Genomic DNA, 17,984 nt, shown 5'->3' on the forward strand with positions numbered 1-17,984 from the left:
AAGCCAAGCTTGAACCAGGTGGATGAGCTCACAAACCACTTGGTGAATTCACACCTACTTGGGGCTAGGTGAGAAGCCAGCAAGATGCTTGGAAAGCTCCACCCTTTCATTAACCAGCCAGAACCTTGTGAGTGGTTGGAAGAGTTCACCCAGGAGTTCATGCCCTCAGAAGCTGTGAACCATCTCGGTGAGCATTCACACACCCCCCAGAGGGTGAGAACTGGCTCCCACAGACACAGCCCCTGGGCAGGACTGGACAATTTGGAAGCTGTAATTGACCCCTGTGAAGAGGGGAGGAGACGAGGAGCCACCATAAAAGCCACGAAATCCTTGGGCTGGGAGAGGGCCCTAAACTTGAGTCTCCTGGAGATAGTCTTCGAGGGAACTTCACTGTAATCATTTTGGCGACCACGTTATTCCATATCATTTAAGTTCAACCACTAAATTCAACCTTTACAAACCCAAGTGGACATGCTGGAGGGAAGCAGGGCAGCTGAGGCCTCCCGAGTTGGCTGTGCCTGCGCCCGTAGTCTTCTGCTAACTGGTGCCTTGGAAGGGGAAGCTCCTGCCAAGAGGCAGTGGGAGGCACGAGCCTTCTCTCTTGCCTGGGCGGCCGTGGCTGGCCACCAGCCACAAAACACAAGGCCCCCATTAATGGGATAGAGCACACCCTGGGCCCATATGTGGATGTGGGCGGCACCTCTGTAGACTTTAACTTGTGGCTCCCAGTTATTTCCTTTTGTCTTCCAACCCGGGTGGACCAAATCTTGCAAATCTGGCTCGAGCCAGGTACTGAGGGGAAAGGGATAACCCAGAGAGAGACAGGCAGGTAACGGGGCAGGTGGAAGGACAGCAGAGACCGAGAGGGACAGAGGGAGAGAGGCAGAGATGCAGCAGGTCCCTAGGAGGAGGAGGTGTGAAAGTGAGGTGGGTACCATTTTCCCTGAGCCCAGAAGAGAGTTGGACATTGTTTTCTGACGACCTGCAACCGTGTTGGCCAACCTATGGCACATGTGCCAGAGAGGAAGACTCCCCCGCCCCCATATGCCTGAGGACTTTTCTCCCATTACCTGTGTAGCAGCCCAATGGGAGCACTTCCTCCCTCCCCTGCCTGGGGTAAGGCAGGGGGAGGGGGCTCATGCGCAGAGTGAGAGTTGCCATTTGGGCATTCGGTCTCCAAAAGGTTCGCCATCACTGCCCTAGAGGTCCATAGGATAGCTCGGCCTCCCCAGCATGGAACAAAGGGCCCGGAGCAGAAAGCCCCTGCCTGCTCACCGAATGTGAGCCTCCATCCAAAGGCCCCGCCTCCTCCCAAGAGGTGCCAGGTTCTATTCTGCCAGCCTGCCTGGGATGGACCCGCTGCTCCCTGGGACTTGTCCAAGAGCACGGAGCCGCCCTCCATCATGGCGAGCCTTTGGGGAGGTGAAGCGACAGTCGAGGGCTCCGGAGGGTTGTCCTATCCGTGTCAGAGGGGCCGGGCTTCCGTGATGGCTCACGGACAGGCTTGGCGAAGTGGCAGCGTCGGGGGGTCCCTCCCGCCCAAGTCACGCGCTGCAGTGGAGCAACGTGGGCCCTGCCGGAGGGGAGGCTGGGAAACGGCGCCCACTTGGACGCCCGAGTGCGGGTCGGTGTGCTTCGAGGAAGGTGCCGCGGCGGCCCGAGCTCAGCCCCTCCCCCTGGCTGGCGCTGTTGGGAGACGCCGACAGGCTTCAGAAAGAGCAGAAACTCGCCAGCCTTAAGTAAGCGCCTGCTGTGCGCGCCGGTGCCCAAGGCGAGCCGGCGTCCGGCCCAGGAAGCCGCCGCGCCCTCTGCCCGCCGGAGACACGGAAGTGGCGATCGGCGCCAGGCGGGCACAGGCAGGGCTTGTCCGGCTGGCTCCCGGCGTCCCTCCGGGGCTCTCGCTCGCTCACTCACACCCAACGTGCTCTCTTTGCCCGGCCAGGTCTGTTCTGCAACCGCACTTGGGACGGCTGGCTGTGCTGGGACGACACGCCCGCCGGGAGGCTCGCCGTGCAGGGCTGCCCCGACTACTTCCCCGACTTCGACCCCACAGGTGAGGCGCCGCACGGCGGGGGGAGGGGCGGCGCACCCACCAGGAGCCTCCCCGGCCAGGAGAGACTCGAGGGGCTTCCGAGCCAGGCAGGCCTTGGCTGGGCGGCCGGAGCCTTCTTTGGCTCGCGCTCGGCCTGAAGTCCCCCCTCTGACAACACCCTCCAGAAGCTGCCTGCTCTCCCGGGGGGGGAGGGGCTGTGCCCACCCAGCATCAGCCAGAGGGGCTCCAGCAGGCGAGCCACACCCTTCCTGGGCAGCCCAGAGGCCGGGTTTCCCACAGTCCTCCTCGCGCGCTCCCGGGAGCAGCAGAGAGGGAGGCCGAGCAAACGCTGAGGCGGCCCGGCGGGCTCCAAGCAGCCCCTCGTGTGCCTGGAATGAGGCTCATCACGTGCCTCAGAGCAGCCTTGGGTCGAAGCTCCAGCAAACACCCAGAACAGCAGCAACCGAGGGAACTGGAGGGGCCAACGTTTGCCCGGGTGCCGCGTCCACGAAGAGGAAGCAGGAAGCAGGAAGCAGGAAGCAGGAAGCAGGCCAGATGAGGAGGCTGCTTGCAGCGTAATAACTTCCTCCAATCAAAAGGGCGAGGGCAGAGGGCTGCTCCGCTTTTCTCAGCAGCGGCCGCCATTATGGGGCTCCTCGCCTGCGCTTAGAAGCCTTTTTCTCCAGCCTCGAGCTCTGACCCATCCCAGCCGTCACTCAGGAAAAGCCGAGGCACCCCATGAGGCCCCCAAAACCCCCTTTCTAAGCCCTCCCTGGCAACCACTGGTTGTCCTTGTTCTACCCCTGAAGCGACCATTTCCCTGAGAATCTGGGCTAGATGTACGCTCGGGCATTCATTATCCTATAGAAAACTCTAAACTCCGGTGAGGTAAACTGAGGCAAAAGGCTCCCCTAATCCCTTGGCCTCCGTCACTTTCTGCAGAAAACACTCCCTGAAATCATTAAACTTTGCCGCTGAGCAGCAGAAGAGGGTCTTTGACCCTCCTGATCGCAACCACCTTATCCTGTTTCGGGCCCCGCAAATAACTTGAGGACATCTCAGGAACCTGCCAGAGTTTCTGGATTTGCCTGGGCTGCTGAGGGTGGCGCCTGGGGACTCGCTCTGCTGGCTCGCCATATTTGGGACTCTCATTGCTTCCTGTCTATCCCGATTTACTTGCTGGCCTCCGGGCCAAGGGAGGCTTTTGTTGGATCTTGGAGACAATAGGGAGCCATGGGGGGGATCAGATCATCACTTTTGGAAGCCAGCTTGGGCAGATGGGCAGAGGCTGGCCTGGCCCAAGGCCGGAGACCACGGGGAGGCTGTGGCTTGCATCATCAGGGACGGGTCAGCAAGAGGGAGCCAAGGCTGGTTCCAGGTTCCTTTGACCTAAGGCAAAGGGAGGTGAGAGCCAAACTCTGGCCTGCTCTGGAGCTGGGAAGGGAGGGCCAGCCTTGGCCTCACCCCGACCCAGAGAACCAGGCTTCTCTCTCTGTGCCGGCAGCCTGGGCCTCCCCGGGAGGAAGGCCTCATCCCCTCTGACCCGCTTCCTCCAGTGGAATGTGAGGCGGGGGGCAAAGGTGCCCGGGTGCCCTCAGCACAGCCCAGGCCGGGCATCTTGCTCCAGGCTGCCTCGCCAGCAGCTGCGCGGTCGGCCCCAGGTTCCTCCCTGAAGCCTCGGCCTTCCGACCGCTTTTGTGGCGTGTAGGGAGGCGATTCCAGCCTCCCTTCAGCCCCCCAACAGCGCCAGAGGGCCCCGCTCGCTCCGAGGAGTCACGGATCCGGTGCCTCGGTGGGCCCGGCTGCCACTTCGGAAAGTGGTCCTGAGGGGCCGCCCACCCGCATGAAGAAGACCTGGGAGGGGCACCCCGGGGTCTCCCGGCCCCTGAGCCAAGAGGCGCCCAGTAAAGTCCCGAGACGAGAACTAGCACTTGCCAGCCGGGCCTCCCAAGGCCTCCTCTGGGCAGGCTCTTTAACCCAGACTTTCGGTCTTAGTACCAAGTCAGAGGCAAGCAGGGTGCAGTGACTTGCCCAGGGTCACCCAGCTAGGAAATGTCCCAGGGCAGATTTGAGCCCTGGTCCTCCCCACGCCGGGCCTGTGCCCGTTAAGAGTGAAGCCCAGGGCTGAGCAGGGCAGCTGAAAGAGCCCAGGAGTGTGATGCAACAAGCCCCTCCCCTCCCCTTTCCTGTCAGATGGGGGTTGGGGGTCCCCGTCCTTCCCACAAAGAGGCCTCCTCCAGGGCTGGGAGCCAGACTGGACGCAGGGCTAAAAACAGAGGCTCAGCCTAAATGCATCCGAGTGGTGGCCAGAATGAGGGAGGAAGAGGGCAGAGGAAGAGACCGGCCCTGCCTTGACTCTGGGGTCACTCAACAAGGGTTCCAGCCACGAGGGGCCCCTCCGGGAAGCCAGGGAAGGGAGTCGGCCTTTTCCACGCCCCCACGTGGTAGCCCAGAGGGAAACAGACGCAGTCCGGGGCCTCCAGTGCCCAGTTCCAGGCGAAAGACAGCCTCGTCACAGGAAGTTGTGGGCGTTTTTAAAGACCTTCCTGTCATCACTTCCTGTGCCTGCCTTCCCCTTTACGTGGACCAATCACAGCTGTGCTTGCGCTTAGGACAGCCCAGGGGGCAGGCAGTGGGTCCTGATTGGTCACAGACCTCTCCACTCAGCAATTAAGTGGGATGTTTACGCTTCTGGTGACGAAATCTAAAAAGGAGTGGGGAGAGTGAATCCCATCTTCACAAGACAGAGCCAAGGTCTCCCTGCACTGTTCCCCTACTGAGCCCCAGGAGGGAGGAGCACCCGCTGAACCCTCCCAGACAAGGCCAGAGAGGCAGGTGATTGGGCGCCCGGGCGCTGTCCATGCTGCTGATGCCCCTGGGCTGCCTCAGTTTCCCCTTCCCACGCCGCCCTGCTAACAGCGCGCTTCCTTCCACAGAGCAGGCCTCCAAGTACTGCGACGAGCACGGGAACTGGTTCCGGCACCCAGAGAGTAACCGCACGTGGTCCAACTACACCCTGTGCAACTCCTTCACCTCGGAGAAGCTGAAGGTGAGCCCCGGCTCGGGTCCGCCCGCAGGGTCCCCGCCGGGTTCTGGCTGCCCTCCCTCTGCCCAGGGGCTCCCCGGGCTCCCTCCCCACCGGGCCGCGCTGACCCTCGCACTCGGCACCGAAGTCCTCAGGCTTTCCTGGACAATCCAGGAGCCGCCCGGGGGGGGGGGGGGGGGGGGTTCTGATCCAGAAGAAGGAGAACCTCCTGACCCCAGATGACCCCAACATGCGGGGGCTCGGGTTATTGAGGCTTCCCTGACCCGCAGTGGGGGGGATCTGGTCAGGGGTGGGGCACATGGTCAGGGGTGGGGCTCGTGGTCAGGGGTGGGGCTCGTGGGGGGGAGGGCCACGTGGGGCTGCTTTTCCAGTGGGCTGGTCGAGGCTCCCCAGAGAAAGGAGGCTCGGGGGCTCGGCTTGGGCTGGAGAGTGCAGCGGGTAAGGAAGAGCAGGAGGCCAGGGGAGGGGGGGACATGGAGGAAGAGAGGCCGGGGGTGAAGGCTGTGCAGCCTCCACAGACATCCCAGCCACTCCTCCTTCACGTGTCAGGGAGCCGGTGGAGTCCGCTGGGTGGGCCAAGGGGGAGGGGACCTATGGCGGGGGGCGGGGGCGAGTGCGCCCCGGGAGGGAAGGGAGAAGGGAGTGGACTTGGCCTGGCAGGAGGGGGGCTCTCGGGCCCTGCCGTGGCTCATTGAGGGGGGCTCTCGGGCCCGGCCGTGGCTCATTGGGGGGGCTCTCGGGCCCGGCTGTGGCTCATTGGGGGGGCTCTCCCCTGGCCCTGCCGTGGCTCATTGAGGGGGGCTCTCGGGCCGGCTGTGGCTCATTGGGGGGGCTCTCGGGCCCGGCTGTGGCTCATTGGGGGGGCTCTCCCCTGGCCCTGCCGTGGCTCATTGGGGGGGCTCTCGGGCCGGCTGTGGCTCATTGGGGGGGCTCTCGGGCCCGGCTGTGGCTCATTGGGGGGGCTCTCCCCTGGCCCTGCCGTGGCTCATTGAGGGGGGGCTCTCGGCCCGGCTGTGGCTCTTTGGGGGGCTCTCCCCGGGCCCAGCCTCTCCAGGGCACACAGGGGGCTGGGGGGGCTGGCCTTGAGCCTCGGAGCCCCCGCCGGGCCCTGGCTTCCCAGAGGGGGGAGGAGGCTGGGAGGGAGCACCAGGCTGGGCCGAAGCTGCCGTAAGCCCGGAGAGGCCGCCAAGAATGCAGGAAGAAATAAATCGAGGCCCCTTTGGCGGAACCAAACGGGGCTTAATGAAGAACAGCTGAGAGGAGGCCGGGCCAAGGCCACAGCCCAGGCTCTGCCGCCTCCCTTCTTCTGGGGGGGCCGGGCTGGGGCTGCCTCGTGACGCTTCGCTTCTCCTCTCGCAGGCGGCCTTCGTCCTCTACTACATGGCCGTCGTGGGCCACGGCTTGTCCCTCGCCTCCCTGCTGGCCTCCCTGGGCATCTTGTGCTATTTCAAGTGAGTACCTGGGCGGGGCGGGGGCGGGGCGTCTGGAGGGGGCGGAGACAGTGAGGAGATGGGGGAGGGGTGGGAGAGCCTTTCCCACATCCTGGAATGGGGCCCCTCGCAAAGGCTTCCCAGGAAAAGCTCTGGCTTTCCCTATCCGGCGGGCACCGCGGAGGGAAGAGGCACGTAGGCCGGGCAGGCCCAGCCTGCACCTTGCTGCTTGCGCTTCGGGGAGAGCTTCCGCCTCCCAAAGGCGGGTGCCGCACGGCCGCCCCAGGACGGAGGGTCACTCCGTAAAGCCAACGACCCGACGCATTGACGGCTCCGATGAACTCCGGTGCGCAGCCGGGCTGGAGTCGGGGCGTCCCTACACCAGAACACAAGTCGGGGCACCCACGTCTGAGGCCAGATTTGAACCCAAGACCGCCTGGCTCAGGCCTGTCCCCGCCCACTGAGCCGCCCAGGAGCCACAGACTTGCATTTGCTCTTTGGAGCCCTCCACATCCAGCCACACAGAGGGTGCCGGAGCCCCCCTGGGGCCACCCTGGGCCCGCACCCTTGTCCTCTGGCCGGGCACCGGCCAAACCTCAGAGCAGGGCCCAAGGGGTAGGGATGGAGGGCGGGAGCCCCCTCCCCCCCCCAGCTTGGCGCCGCCAGGCTTCCTGCTCCCCCCAGGCAGGCCCTCGCTGCAGTGGAGGCAGCGGGCAGTGCTGGGCCCCCCGAGGCCGCCGGGTCCCCACGTGCCCGTCTGCCAGCCTGTCCTTCCGTCAGCGGAGGGAGGGGAAGCGCCCGTGGGCACACGGGGTACAAGGAAGGAGGCCCCCTGAGACCCGAAGGGGAGCCCCCGAGACCCGAAGGGGAGCCCCCGAGACCCGAAGGGGAGCCCCCGCGGGCGGACGCTAGCTACGGAGCTAGAGAATGGCCGGGCTGCCCAGCCCTTGGCGTCGCCACCTGGGGGGGGCGCTGGGGATCTTCCTGGTTGGCGCATGGCCCCGAGGGGCCGTCTGCCAGTCACAGGCTCTCCCCACTCAGCCAGTTGTGCACTTGTGGCTGAGGCGCGGACAATAAAGCCTCCTGATGACTCGGTGGATGGAGGGCAAGGCGTAGACAGGGGTCCTGGGTTCAAATCTCACCTTGGTTCCAATGAGCCACTCTTCAGTGAGTCTGGTCAGAGGGTGGGGGAGGGTTGGCGCCTCCCACAGGGGTTACATTGTAGACACATTAGTCGCTACATTGTTGCTTGGGACCACACACACGCTACATTGTATACTGGCTGTGTCCATTGCATATAGTGCACGTTCTAGCTCGTCTGCCCGGCTCTGACAGGAGCCCCGGCGTGCCAGGCCAGACGGTCAATATCCAAAGCGTGCCCCGCCGGCCCAGCTCCTGGTCTGACACCGTCCCTGCCTGGCAGCACTCGGGCACCCTCGCCCACGATCCTGGGGAGGCTGGCATCTCGAGGTTCTTGGGCCGCCTGGGAAGAGGCTGCCCCCCCTGAGCAGCTCTGCGGGCCGAGGCCATCCCAAGCCTCGTGCTGGCTCCAGGGTGGGGTCGTGGCCGGCGGGGTGGGGGTGGGGGTGGGGGGTCTCCCAGCCTACGCCCCCCCCCCCCCAGAGAGGGCGCCTTTGGCTCCAGAAGCCACCTGCTGGCGAGGGCCCGGCCCAGGGGACGATGCCGACGGCGCTCGCTCATCATCCATCCAGGGCTTCCCCTGCTCTCCCAATGCAGCCTGTACCTGCTGCGGCTGCCTTCGGGCTGGGCTGGGAAAGGGCTTCCCGGGGACGATTCCATCCAGCCGCTGGGACTCCCCAGGGGAGACTGAGGCTGAGCGGAGCATGGGGGGGCGGCCCGGAGCCCCTCCCCTCCTGCCTCGGAGAGCTGGGGGGGGCATGCACAAGGCCGGGAGCGTGGGAAGCCGCGCCCCCCTGCTGCGCCCTAGCCTCGAGCGTGGCCCGGAGCTGGCTGTCTGTCCTGGCAGGGTGGGGCTGGGCCAAAGAGCTCCTGTTGTTCCAGGGCGCAGGGTTCGAGTTCTGGGCGAGGCACCAAGACCCGAACTCGTGCCCTTCCTCAGACGCCAGCGCTGCGACCCCTCGGCGAGGCCTCCTGGGAACGCCTCAGGGGGACGAGCCAAGCGGCTGAGCGTCTTCCCCTCTCGCCAGCCCCCCCCCCCCACTCCCCCCCCCCCCCCCCCGTGCCGCCCCATCCAGAGGGATGCGAAGTCTGGACCGCTTGGAGTCGCGGCCCTCCGAAGCCTCCTAGGGCCAGCCTCAGACGTGTGCACGCACACGCACACGCACACGCACCTCCCCTGATGTGTTCCTCGAAGAGACCCTGGACATCCGGCAGCCCGGAGAGGGGCAGGGGGTCGCCTGCGGGTCAGCACGAGCAGCAGCAGGGGTTCGGGTTCGAGCTTTCCAGGGCGGGGCCTTCCGAGGCCTCCACAGACCCTCCCCGGAGAAGGGCGGAGTCTCCCCTCGGTGCCACCTAGGCTGGGGTTCCGCCTTCATCTGAGGGCCCCCTGGGCCACACCTGGGAGGGGAGGCCGAGACTCGAACCCGGACGCTCTGCTCTTGCCTCTTTCAGGAGCCTCAGCTGCCAGAGGGTCACCCTGCACAAGAACCTGTTCTCCTCCTACGTGCTCAACTCCCTGTTCACCATCCTGCACCTGGTCGCAGTCGTGCCCAACCCCGAGCTCGTGAAGGGAGACCCCGTAAGCATGAGCGCGTCTCCCCTCTCCCTTTGGGGTGGTGCCCCGACAGGCCCTCCCTGCCCTTGGAAGCTGCCCCAGACCCGGGCGGTTCTCTCCAAGCCGCCATCCGTGTCTGCCCTGGCAGAGCAAAGCAGAGAAAACACCCCCGCCCCCCCCATGCCCTCTAGAGCCCTTGGGGGCGTCCCCTCTCCGGGAAGGTTAGGCGGATGCCATTTCCACAGCAGTGCGAGCCACCCGCCCTCCCAGCTCCTCCAGCGGGACACCGTTTGTCTCGCAGTCTTGGCGTGTCCGGATTATTTTCATTTGCACGGGAGTGCGTCACAGGGTTGTTGATCGCTTGATCGTTGTCGACAGGTGCCAACAACTTCCTATCAGGGGCTCATGGCTTTTGGAGAAAGGCTCGTTTGTTCGGATGTGTGTCAGTCACCTAGAGCCCTGTCGGTGAACCTAGGGCACACGTGCTGCTCCCCTCCCCCTCTCCATGCATGCCTGAGGACATCTCTCCCATCCCCCACCCCTCTGCCCAGCAGCCCAATGGGAGCGCGAGGGTTGCCACTTGGGCACTCGGGCTCTAGAAGGGTCGCCATCACTCGCCTGGAGGGTTTTATCAGAGATGCACCATGCAAATATTTTGTTTACTATGATTTTATTTGTGCAAATGCCTGTGCATTAGGCCTGCTAGAGGGCACTGAAATTGTCTTTTCACCATACCTCCTGGGTACGGTAAAAATAACATCTTCCCCCACCTGGACGAGACAATCCGTCGGAGCGGCCTCCTACAAGGTTTTGTGGGTTGTTGACCTCGAAAGTGGCCGTAGAAGATGGTGGGGTCCAGCTGTACAGAAGGACTCGAAACGTGCTCTTCTGTGCAGTGCGTCGTCCTTTCATTTGCTCAGGGGATGTCCCAGCTACATTTGCTCTTGTCCATGCACGGGGCGCGCTGGCTCTTGTAGCGCCTGTGGCGGGAGGAGCCACCCACCAGGTCGTTCCCACTGGCGGCTCGAGGAGTTGGCGTTCTCGGGCCTGCTGTGTGTGTCTGTGTCCGGGTCTCGCTTCTCTAATCTGTTTCAAGGAGTTCCTTTGCTGTCGTTCATCCGGTCCAAGCAAAATCAGGCCATTCCTGGCTCGTGAGAGAGTGAGGTCAGTCTGCTCGTGCCCATCTCCACTCCAACCTTCCCCTTCACATTCTCAACCTTTTAGGCCTTCATGTCATTGTTCTTAGGACATGAGGACAACAAGAACAAGCGTTTATTAAGTGCCTACTGTGTGCCGAGCAGTGGGAGAAGAGAAAGCCTGGGTGCGGCCGGCAAGGAGTGACGTTGCCTTGGAAGTCGTGGTCAGATGTTTGAGGCATTCCGTCCCTTTAAAGGGTTTCTCTTTCCACTTTTTCCTGCTGCAAAATAGTGGAAGCTCATGCTGGGGGAGGGCCCCACCGGGTCCCAGGCATGGCCTTGGGCGCTTCCACCGACTATCCCGTCTGTCCGCTCTTCTGCCCGCTCTTCTGCCGCTCTTGCGCTGCTGTTGGCTCCACCAGGAAGGGAGACGACGACGTGCAGCAACGCTTGTCCTCTGCTGCCTCCTGATGTTGGCTCCACCAGGAAGGGAGACGACGTGCAGCGCTTGTCCTCTACTGCTTCCTGATGCTGGCTCCACCAGGAAGGAAGACGACGTGCAGCACTTGTCCTCTGCCGCTCTCGCGCTGCCGTTGGCTCCACCAGGGAGACGACGTGCAGCGCTTGTCCTCTGCCGCTCTCACGCTGCCGTTGGCTCCATCAGGGAGACGACGTGCAGCGCTTGTCCTCTGCCGCTCTCGCGCTGTCGTTGGCTCCATCAGGAAGGGAGACGACGTGCAGCGCTTGTCCTCTGCCGCTCTCGCGCTGTCGTTGGCTCCATCAGGGAGACGACGTGCAGCGCTTGTCCTCTGCCGCTCTCGCGCTGTCGTTGGCTCCATCAGGGAGACGACGTGCAGCGCTTGTCCTCTGCCGCTCTCGCGCTGTCGTTGGCTCCATCAGGGAGACGACGTGCAGCGCTTGTCCTCTGCCACTCTTGTGCTGCCATTGGCTCCACCAGGGAGACGACGTGCAGCGCTTGTCCTCTGCCGCTCTCACGCTGCCGTTGGCTCCATCAGGGAGACGACGTGCAGCGCTTGTCCTCTGCCGCTCTCGCGCTGTCGTTGGCTCCATCAGGAAGGGAGACGACGTGCAGCGCTTGTCCTCTGCCGCTCTCGCGCTGTCGTTGGCTCCATCAGGGAGACGACGTGCAGCGCTTGTCCTCTGCCGCTCTCGCGCTGTCGTTGGCTCCATCAGGGAGACGACGTGCAGCGCTTGTCCTCTGCCGCTCTCGCGCTGTCGTTGGCTCCATCAGGGAGACGACGTGCAGCGCTTGTCCTCTGCCACTCTTGTGCTGCCATTGGCTCCACCAGGGAGACGACGTGCAGCGCTTGTCCTCTGCCGCTCTCACGCTGCCGTTGGCTCCATCAGGAAGGGAGACGACGTGCAGCGCTTGTCCTCTGCCGCTCTCGTGCTGCCGTTGGCTCCACCAGGAAGCGTGCAGCGCTTGTCCTCTGCTGCCTCCTGAAATGCCCTGCCGAGAATACTGGGAACAAAGGAAGCCCCAGCCCCAGCAGCTCTGCAGTGTTTCCATGTTCCGGGGATCTGGAAAAACTCAGGAGAGACCAGCGTGACCCAGAGGCCTAAAGCACTGCACAGTAATTGCTGGGCTCATGAGTCCCAGTCGCTGTTTGGCAATGATGCAGGCAGCCAGAGGCTCTCCTGCTTCCCCCTTGGAATCACGACCACGTATTGGCTCCACTGCAGAAGAGGAGGCAGTGGGGGGAAGGGACTTGGCCAGGGTCACCCAGCGGCCTGATGGGAACCCCGGAGCTCCCGGCTCTTCATCCACCGGACATGACATACTTTAGACAGATCCTAGGATGGTGCCTCACATGACTTCTGGGTCTGAACCCCAAAGAGATGGGAGCTGGGGGCAAGGAGCCTGCTCCCAGCAGCTCCCTTTGGAGCTGTCCATTGGGGAATGACCAGAACTAGCTGTGGGATGGAGATGGAGTCACACTTGTGAGCAGGAAGAACTCACAAAGACCTGGAAGGACGTGCCTGAGTGGGCGTGCATGCAGCCACTGCTGGAGGGTGGGGGCTCGAGGGCCACGGAAACACCATCCACCTCCCGCAGACCACAGCACGCTGGACGTCGCCGTGTCTCCACTTCTCTTCAGCTGGTCTCACTTCTTCCCACCAAATAACCCACATGCGCGTGTCTTCCGTGACTGCACGTGCAAAGCCTCCATCGGCACCAGCCGTCCTGGGGATCAGGCTCGGGAGGGGAAAGAGGAGGGGGAGGAGCTGGAGCTCCAAGAAAGACAGAACACACGCATGGGAAATGGGCTCTCTGCGCTGCTGGGTGCCCCCCAAAGATACGTCTGGGGAGCAACACAGGAGCTTCCCTCGACCGCCCCAACGCGAGGTTCCATGTGGTGCTCCTCACCGGGCTGGGAGACCTTCATGGCATTTCCTTCTTGTGCTCGATGTCCTCCAAACCAGCAACGTGTCTGTTCTTTGTCGTCAACCTTCAGTTCTCCCAGGGCAGCCGGCCGACTTCCTGGCTGACCTCAGTGGGATTTGTGAGGCAGAAAAGCTTCCATTTCCCAGGAAATGCCCAAAGGAAGCACCAAAGCAGCCATGATGATGTGTGCAAGCTAGGGCGGCAGAGGCAGAGACAGAGGGACAGAGAGAGAGAGGGAGAGGGAGAGAGAGAGAGAGAGAGAGGGGCAGGCAGGCGCAGGGGCCATCTCATAGGAAAGGCTCTCCTGGGGAGGCTCTTAGGAGACAGAATGTCATACATAGGTGAGGATGTGGACTGGAAAAGTGGGAAGGAGCCGGTTGGAGAGGGCTTGGGAAGCCAGATGGGGGAATTGATGTCTGATCCTGCCCCTGAAAGGGAGCCAGTGGTGTCTTCTGAGGAGTGTAGACACGTCTGGGCTTCCGATCGCGTGGGTCACCGAGGGGGTTTCAGGTAATGAGCACAGGGTATCGTCAACACTATATACTGATATTGGGGTGGGATTTGTTTTTGTCAGGAATTGGGCCAAGTATCTTCATCGATTTCTTAAGTACTTCAAACATTTATAACTGGAGTCATCTAATATGAGCTCTACATTTTACAGACAAGGAAACGGAGGCCCAGTAAAGCCCACTGACTTTCTTGGATTGAAATCGTCCTCTCCTCGAGTGCTCTCTTGGACTTCTCCCGCCTGCTCCATGGTCACTTCTGGGCATTCTCCACAACAGAATATTTCTGAATATGCAGCCACTCTGCTAATAATGCCTTGTTGGCGTCATTAGTATTCATTATTAACATGCACTCATTACATAGTATAGGTAGACATTAGTAATATGCCTGTAGTTTTCTTTCTCTGTTCTATCACTACCGAGTTTGTGCATCAGGATCGTCCTCGTGATCTCACAGAAGGCTGACAAAGAGCTTCTCTCTTTCTGTCTGTGAATGGCTGACATTCCAGAGGCTCCGCGGTTCTTGGTGTTTCATGGATTGACCTGTGGGTCTGTCTGGGCCAGGAGACTTTTCCTTGGGAATTCATTCATCACGTCCTTCATTTCCTTTCTAAAACCTGACCTTCTGCCTTAGTTTCAATCTGGGACAGAAGGATAGGGGTCACCTGACTCCGAGCCTGGAGCTCCCAAGCTGCCCCATTCCTGATTTCTTTTCCCGAGCCTTGATTTGATGCTTTTTCCTCTTTTTTGATTTAAGGTTTTGTACTTTTTTATTTCGTCCAACACACATTCGTGGCTTAATAGCAGCAGCTATGTTTAAGGCACGTACAAAGGCCACACCAAAGCACCAGGGTGCTTCCAGTCTGCTAGCAGAGAACGGGAGCCTGTGGAGGGTTTCTAGCCCTACCTGGGGGCGAAAGGGAGCAACTGAAGGTGGTTGAGCAGAGTCAGGTCTGTGATGTAGCAATATCCACTGGGCAGCCATCCGTGTGAAGGATGTGCCGGAAAGACTGAGGATGACTCAGGAGGGAGCACTCTGGGCTTCCTGCACATACTCGGGTCTTGCTGTTGGTTCTCTTTGAAATATGGGTGGTCTGTGGTCCCTCTGTCCCTCTGTGGTCCCTCCGTCCCTCCATCCCTCGTCTCTCTGTCCCTCCGTCTCTCTGTCCCTCCATCTCTCCGTCCCTCCGTCTCTCCATCCCTCCATCTCTCCGTCCCTCTGTCCCTCCGTCCCTCTGTCTCTCTGTCCCTCTGTCTCTCTGTCCCTCCGTCTCTCCATCTCTCTGTCCCTCCTTCCCTCCGTCTCTCTGTCCCTCCGTCCCTCTGTCCCTCTGTCCCTCCATCTCTCCATCCCTCTGTGGCCCCTCCGTCTCTCCATCCCTCCGTCTCTCCGTCCTCTGTCTCTCTGTCCCTCCGTCCCTCTGTCTCTCTGTCCCTCCGTCTCTCCATCTCTCTGTCCCTCCTTCCCTCCGTCTCTCTGTCCCTCCGTCCCTCTGTCCCTCCGTCCCTCTGTCCCTCTGTCCCTCCATCTCTCCATCCCTCTGTGGCCCCTCCGTCTCTCCGTCCCTCTGTCTCTCTGTCCCTCCGTCCCTCTGTCTCTCTGTCCCTCCATCTCTCCATCCCTCTGTGGCCCCTCCGTCTCTCCATCCTCCGTCTCTCCGTCCCTCTGTCTCTCTGTCCCTCCGTCCCTCTGTCTCTCTGTCCCTCCGTCTCTCCATCTCTCTGTCCCTCTGTCCCTCCATCTCTCCATCTCCCCGTCCCTCTGTCCCTTCTGTCTCTCCGTCCCTCTGTCCCTCTGTCCCTCCGTCTCTCTGTCCCTCCATCTCTCCGTCCCTCTGTCCCTCCGTCCCTCTGTCTCTCCGTCCCTCCGTCCCTCTGTCCCTCCGTCCCTCTGTCCCTCCATCCCTCCGTGGCCCCCCCCTCACCCTGAACAGCACCGATTCTTGGAAGTTCTCCAGACGGTCACTAAGCGAATCTCTTCCCGATGTTCACCCCTCGCAGGCCAAGCCTGCACGTACCGGAGGGCAGAGCTGGGGGGGGGGGGCGGGGGGCGCCTTTTCTTCCTCATGGCTCGATTCCTGTCGCCTTGTCGGACCACTAAAGACCTTCGATCCTCCCGGCCGGCCGGCTACGCCTCTGCGCGCCTGCTGGGCACTCGGGGAACGCGGGGATGGCGATGACCAGGATGGCGGACGCGGCGGCGGCTCTCCATGGCGAGGTGCCCATCCGCCGGCCGCCACCAGTGACGAGCCCCATCGAGTCGCTCTTCTGTGGTCCGGGCGGGTCAGCGCTGGCCGCGGAGCACCCGGTGGGCGCCGGACAAGCACCTCCCGCCTCAGGCAGCCGCAGCGCCGGCGGGGGTGGCCGAGTCCCCGCGGGGTCTTCGTGAAGCCGCTTCCTGCCATGTGGACGCGGCTGATGACATGGAGGGGGCCCGCAGGGCCGGCAACCCCAGAATTCATCCCGAGCAGCCCGAGCGGGGCCGCCGCTGCTTCTGGGCCCATCCCCGGGGCGATTCCGGCTGGCCTGTGAGGCCCGGGTTCGAGTGCTGCGCGGAGCTGGGCCTGTGGGGAGTCATTCTCAACTTCTTTCCCAAGAAGGACTCAGACCGCCTCCAGGCCTAACTTTATTGGGGGGGGGCTCTGGTGGCAACCCCTTCCCTGGCTTGGGCCGGCCGGCTTAACCTTCGAACCCAAATGCCCAGGATGGATCCGAAGCCTGTAATGAACTCTGAATCAGGGCACATGTGGGGGCCACAAGCGTCCCCCAAAGCACCAGTCCTGAACTCGGGGGGCTCCCTGCCCCCAGCATCTGTGCCGGGATCTGTTGCTTCCCAGCCTCGCGCCACAGCACGCGAGCACCACCCCAGGGAGCGAGCGCAGCCTGGGCCAGGACGAGGATCCTCCGGCTCCCACCCTGGGCGAGGGGTCGGCCCCTTTGGGCGTCTCCTCATGTGGCTGGCCAGACGTGGCGCCCCAGGGGCTCGGGGGGCTGGGCAGGGGCAGGGTCGGGGCGGGAGGGCTGGGCAGGGGCACAGGGGGGGGGTTGGGGGGGCTGGGCAGGGGTGCCCCGGGGGCTCGGGGGGCTGGGCAGGGGCACTGGGGGCTCGGGGGGCTGGGCAGGGGTGCACTGGGGGCTCGGGGGGCTGGGCAGGGGCGCCCCGGGGGGGCTCCCCGCCAGTCTCCCCCTGAAGGCTCTCCGGTCCTGCCCTCCAGGTTGGCTGCAAAGTCCTGCAGTTCTTCCACCAGTACATGATGGGCTGCAACTACTTCTGGATGCTCTGCGAAGGCATCTACCTGCACGCGCTCATCGTGGTGGCCGTGTTCGCCCAGGAGCAGCGGCTGCTCTGCTACTACCTCCTGGGCTGGGGTAGGTGCGGGGGGGGGGGGGGGGGGGGGCGGAGCCTCGGCCCAGGCCCCGCCCTTGGGGGGCCCCTAAGCGGCTCGTCTCCTCCTGCCCAGGCTTCCCGCTGATCCCCGCCTGCATCCACGCTGCCTCCAGAGCCAGCTTCTTCGACGACAAGTAAGAGGCCCATCGGCTGACCGCTGACCCCTGCCCGGCGCGGCCGCTCGGGCCGGCCTCGGGCCTCACTCTGTGCTTCTCCCCCGCAGCTGCTGGATGAGCGTGGACACCCACCTGCTCTACATCGTGCACGCGCCCATCATGGCGGCGCTGCTGGTGAGCCCGGCTTCTCCGCACCACCCACAGGCCCCCGGGGGGGCCCGGCCTCCAGAAGGGGGTGCCCCGAGGGCTCCGGAGGCCCATCTAGACACCTGCTACAGGGGGCCGGAGCCCGGGCGGTCCTGGCCCATCACAGGGGCTCTGAGCAGGGTCCGGGGATCCTCCTGGACTTCCTGGAGAGGCGGGACAGAGCTGGCTGTCCCCTGGCTTGGGGCTTCCTTGCCGGCCGGCCCCCAGCCACGGGCTTCGTCCCCCGCTGGGGCTCTCTTGTCCCCATTTCTGTCCCTCCCCCCTCGGTCTGTCTTTCCTGGCTCCCGGCCCAGGGCCTCCTCTCCTCGGCCTCCCTGCTTCGCTGCTGATGCTCAGCATCTCTGCTCTCCGCCTGCCCTTCAGGCCTCTTCACTGGCCAGGCTCCCTCCCCGGACCCCCCCCCCTTCCCAGCTACCTGGGCCGGCGCCTCGATCTCTCTCCCGCCACCCCCCAGCCTGCAGCATTTCTCCTGGAGGCCCCCCTCTCCCTGCCTGCTGCTCTGGCCCTTCCCCTCCCACCCTTTCTCCATCCAGCAGAGTCCAGTCTCCTCCGGGTTCAAAGGCAAAAGGCTTGTCTGGCATTCACAGCCCTTCACAGCCCAACCCCTTCTTACACCTCTTCAGCCCAATGACCCTGGCCTCCCAGAGCCTTCATCTCTGTGCAGAAAGCTCTACTGCCTCCACTCCACCGACTGACCTCCCCACCTTCCTTTAAGTCCCAACTAAAATCCCACCTCCTCCAGGAAGCCTTCCCCACCCCCGTCATTCCAGGGCCTCCCTCCATCCCTCATCTCCCGTTCGTCCCAAAGGTGGCTGTGCTTGCTGGCTGACTCGCCCATGAGACCATGAGACCATGAGCTCTTTTGCTTCTTTTTGTATCCTCAGGGCTAGCCCAGAGCCTGTCACTTGGTGGGGACTTGAATGGCCGTCTGGCTGTAGACAGCTGGACCATTCCCAGGCCTGCGGAGTAGCCAAGGACCTGACCTTTATGGCAGCAGTGACTGGCCCTTAGGCCGACCCCC

General features: G+C 63.2%; 1 protein-coding gene across 1 annotated transcript in view; it reads left to right on the top strand.

The window, feature by feature from the left end:
* CALCR (calcitonin receptor) overlaps nucleotides 1-17,984 on the top strand; it is a 68,716-nt gene that overhangs the window by 43,089 nt on the left and 7,643 nt on the right. The window contains exons 4-10 of the mRNA XM_056803994.1: nucleotides 1,943-2,053; nucleotides 4,969-5,081; nucleotides 6,438-6,529; nucleotides 9,101-9,227; nucleotides 16,468-16,621; nucleotides 16,714-16,774; nucleotides 16,864-16,930. Coding sequence (XP_056659972.1) covers nucleotides 1,943-2,053; nucleotides 4,969-5,081; nucleotides 6,438-6,529; nucleotides 9,101-9,227; nucleotides 16,468-16,621; nucleotides 16,714-16,774; nucleotides 16,864-16,930 — 725 coding nt within the window. The remainder of the gene's footprint in view (nucleotides 1-1,942; nucleotides 2,054-4,968; nucleotides 5,082-6,437; nucleotides 6,530-9,100; nucleotides 9,228-16,467; nucleotides 16,622-16,713; nucleotides 16,775-16,863; nucleotides 16,931-17,984) is intronic.

Source organism: Monodelphis domestica, chromosome 7 (genome assembly GCF_027887165.1).
Source record: "Monodelphis domestica isolate mMonDom1 chromosome 7, mMonDom1.pri, whole genome shotgun sequence".
NCBI lineage: Eukaryota > Metazoa > Chordata > Mammalia > Didelphimorphia > Didelphidae > Monodelphis > Monodelphis domestica.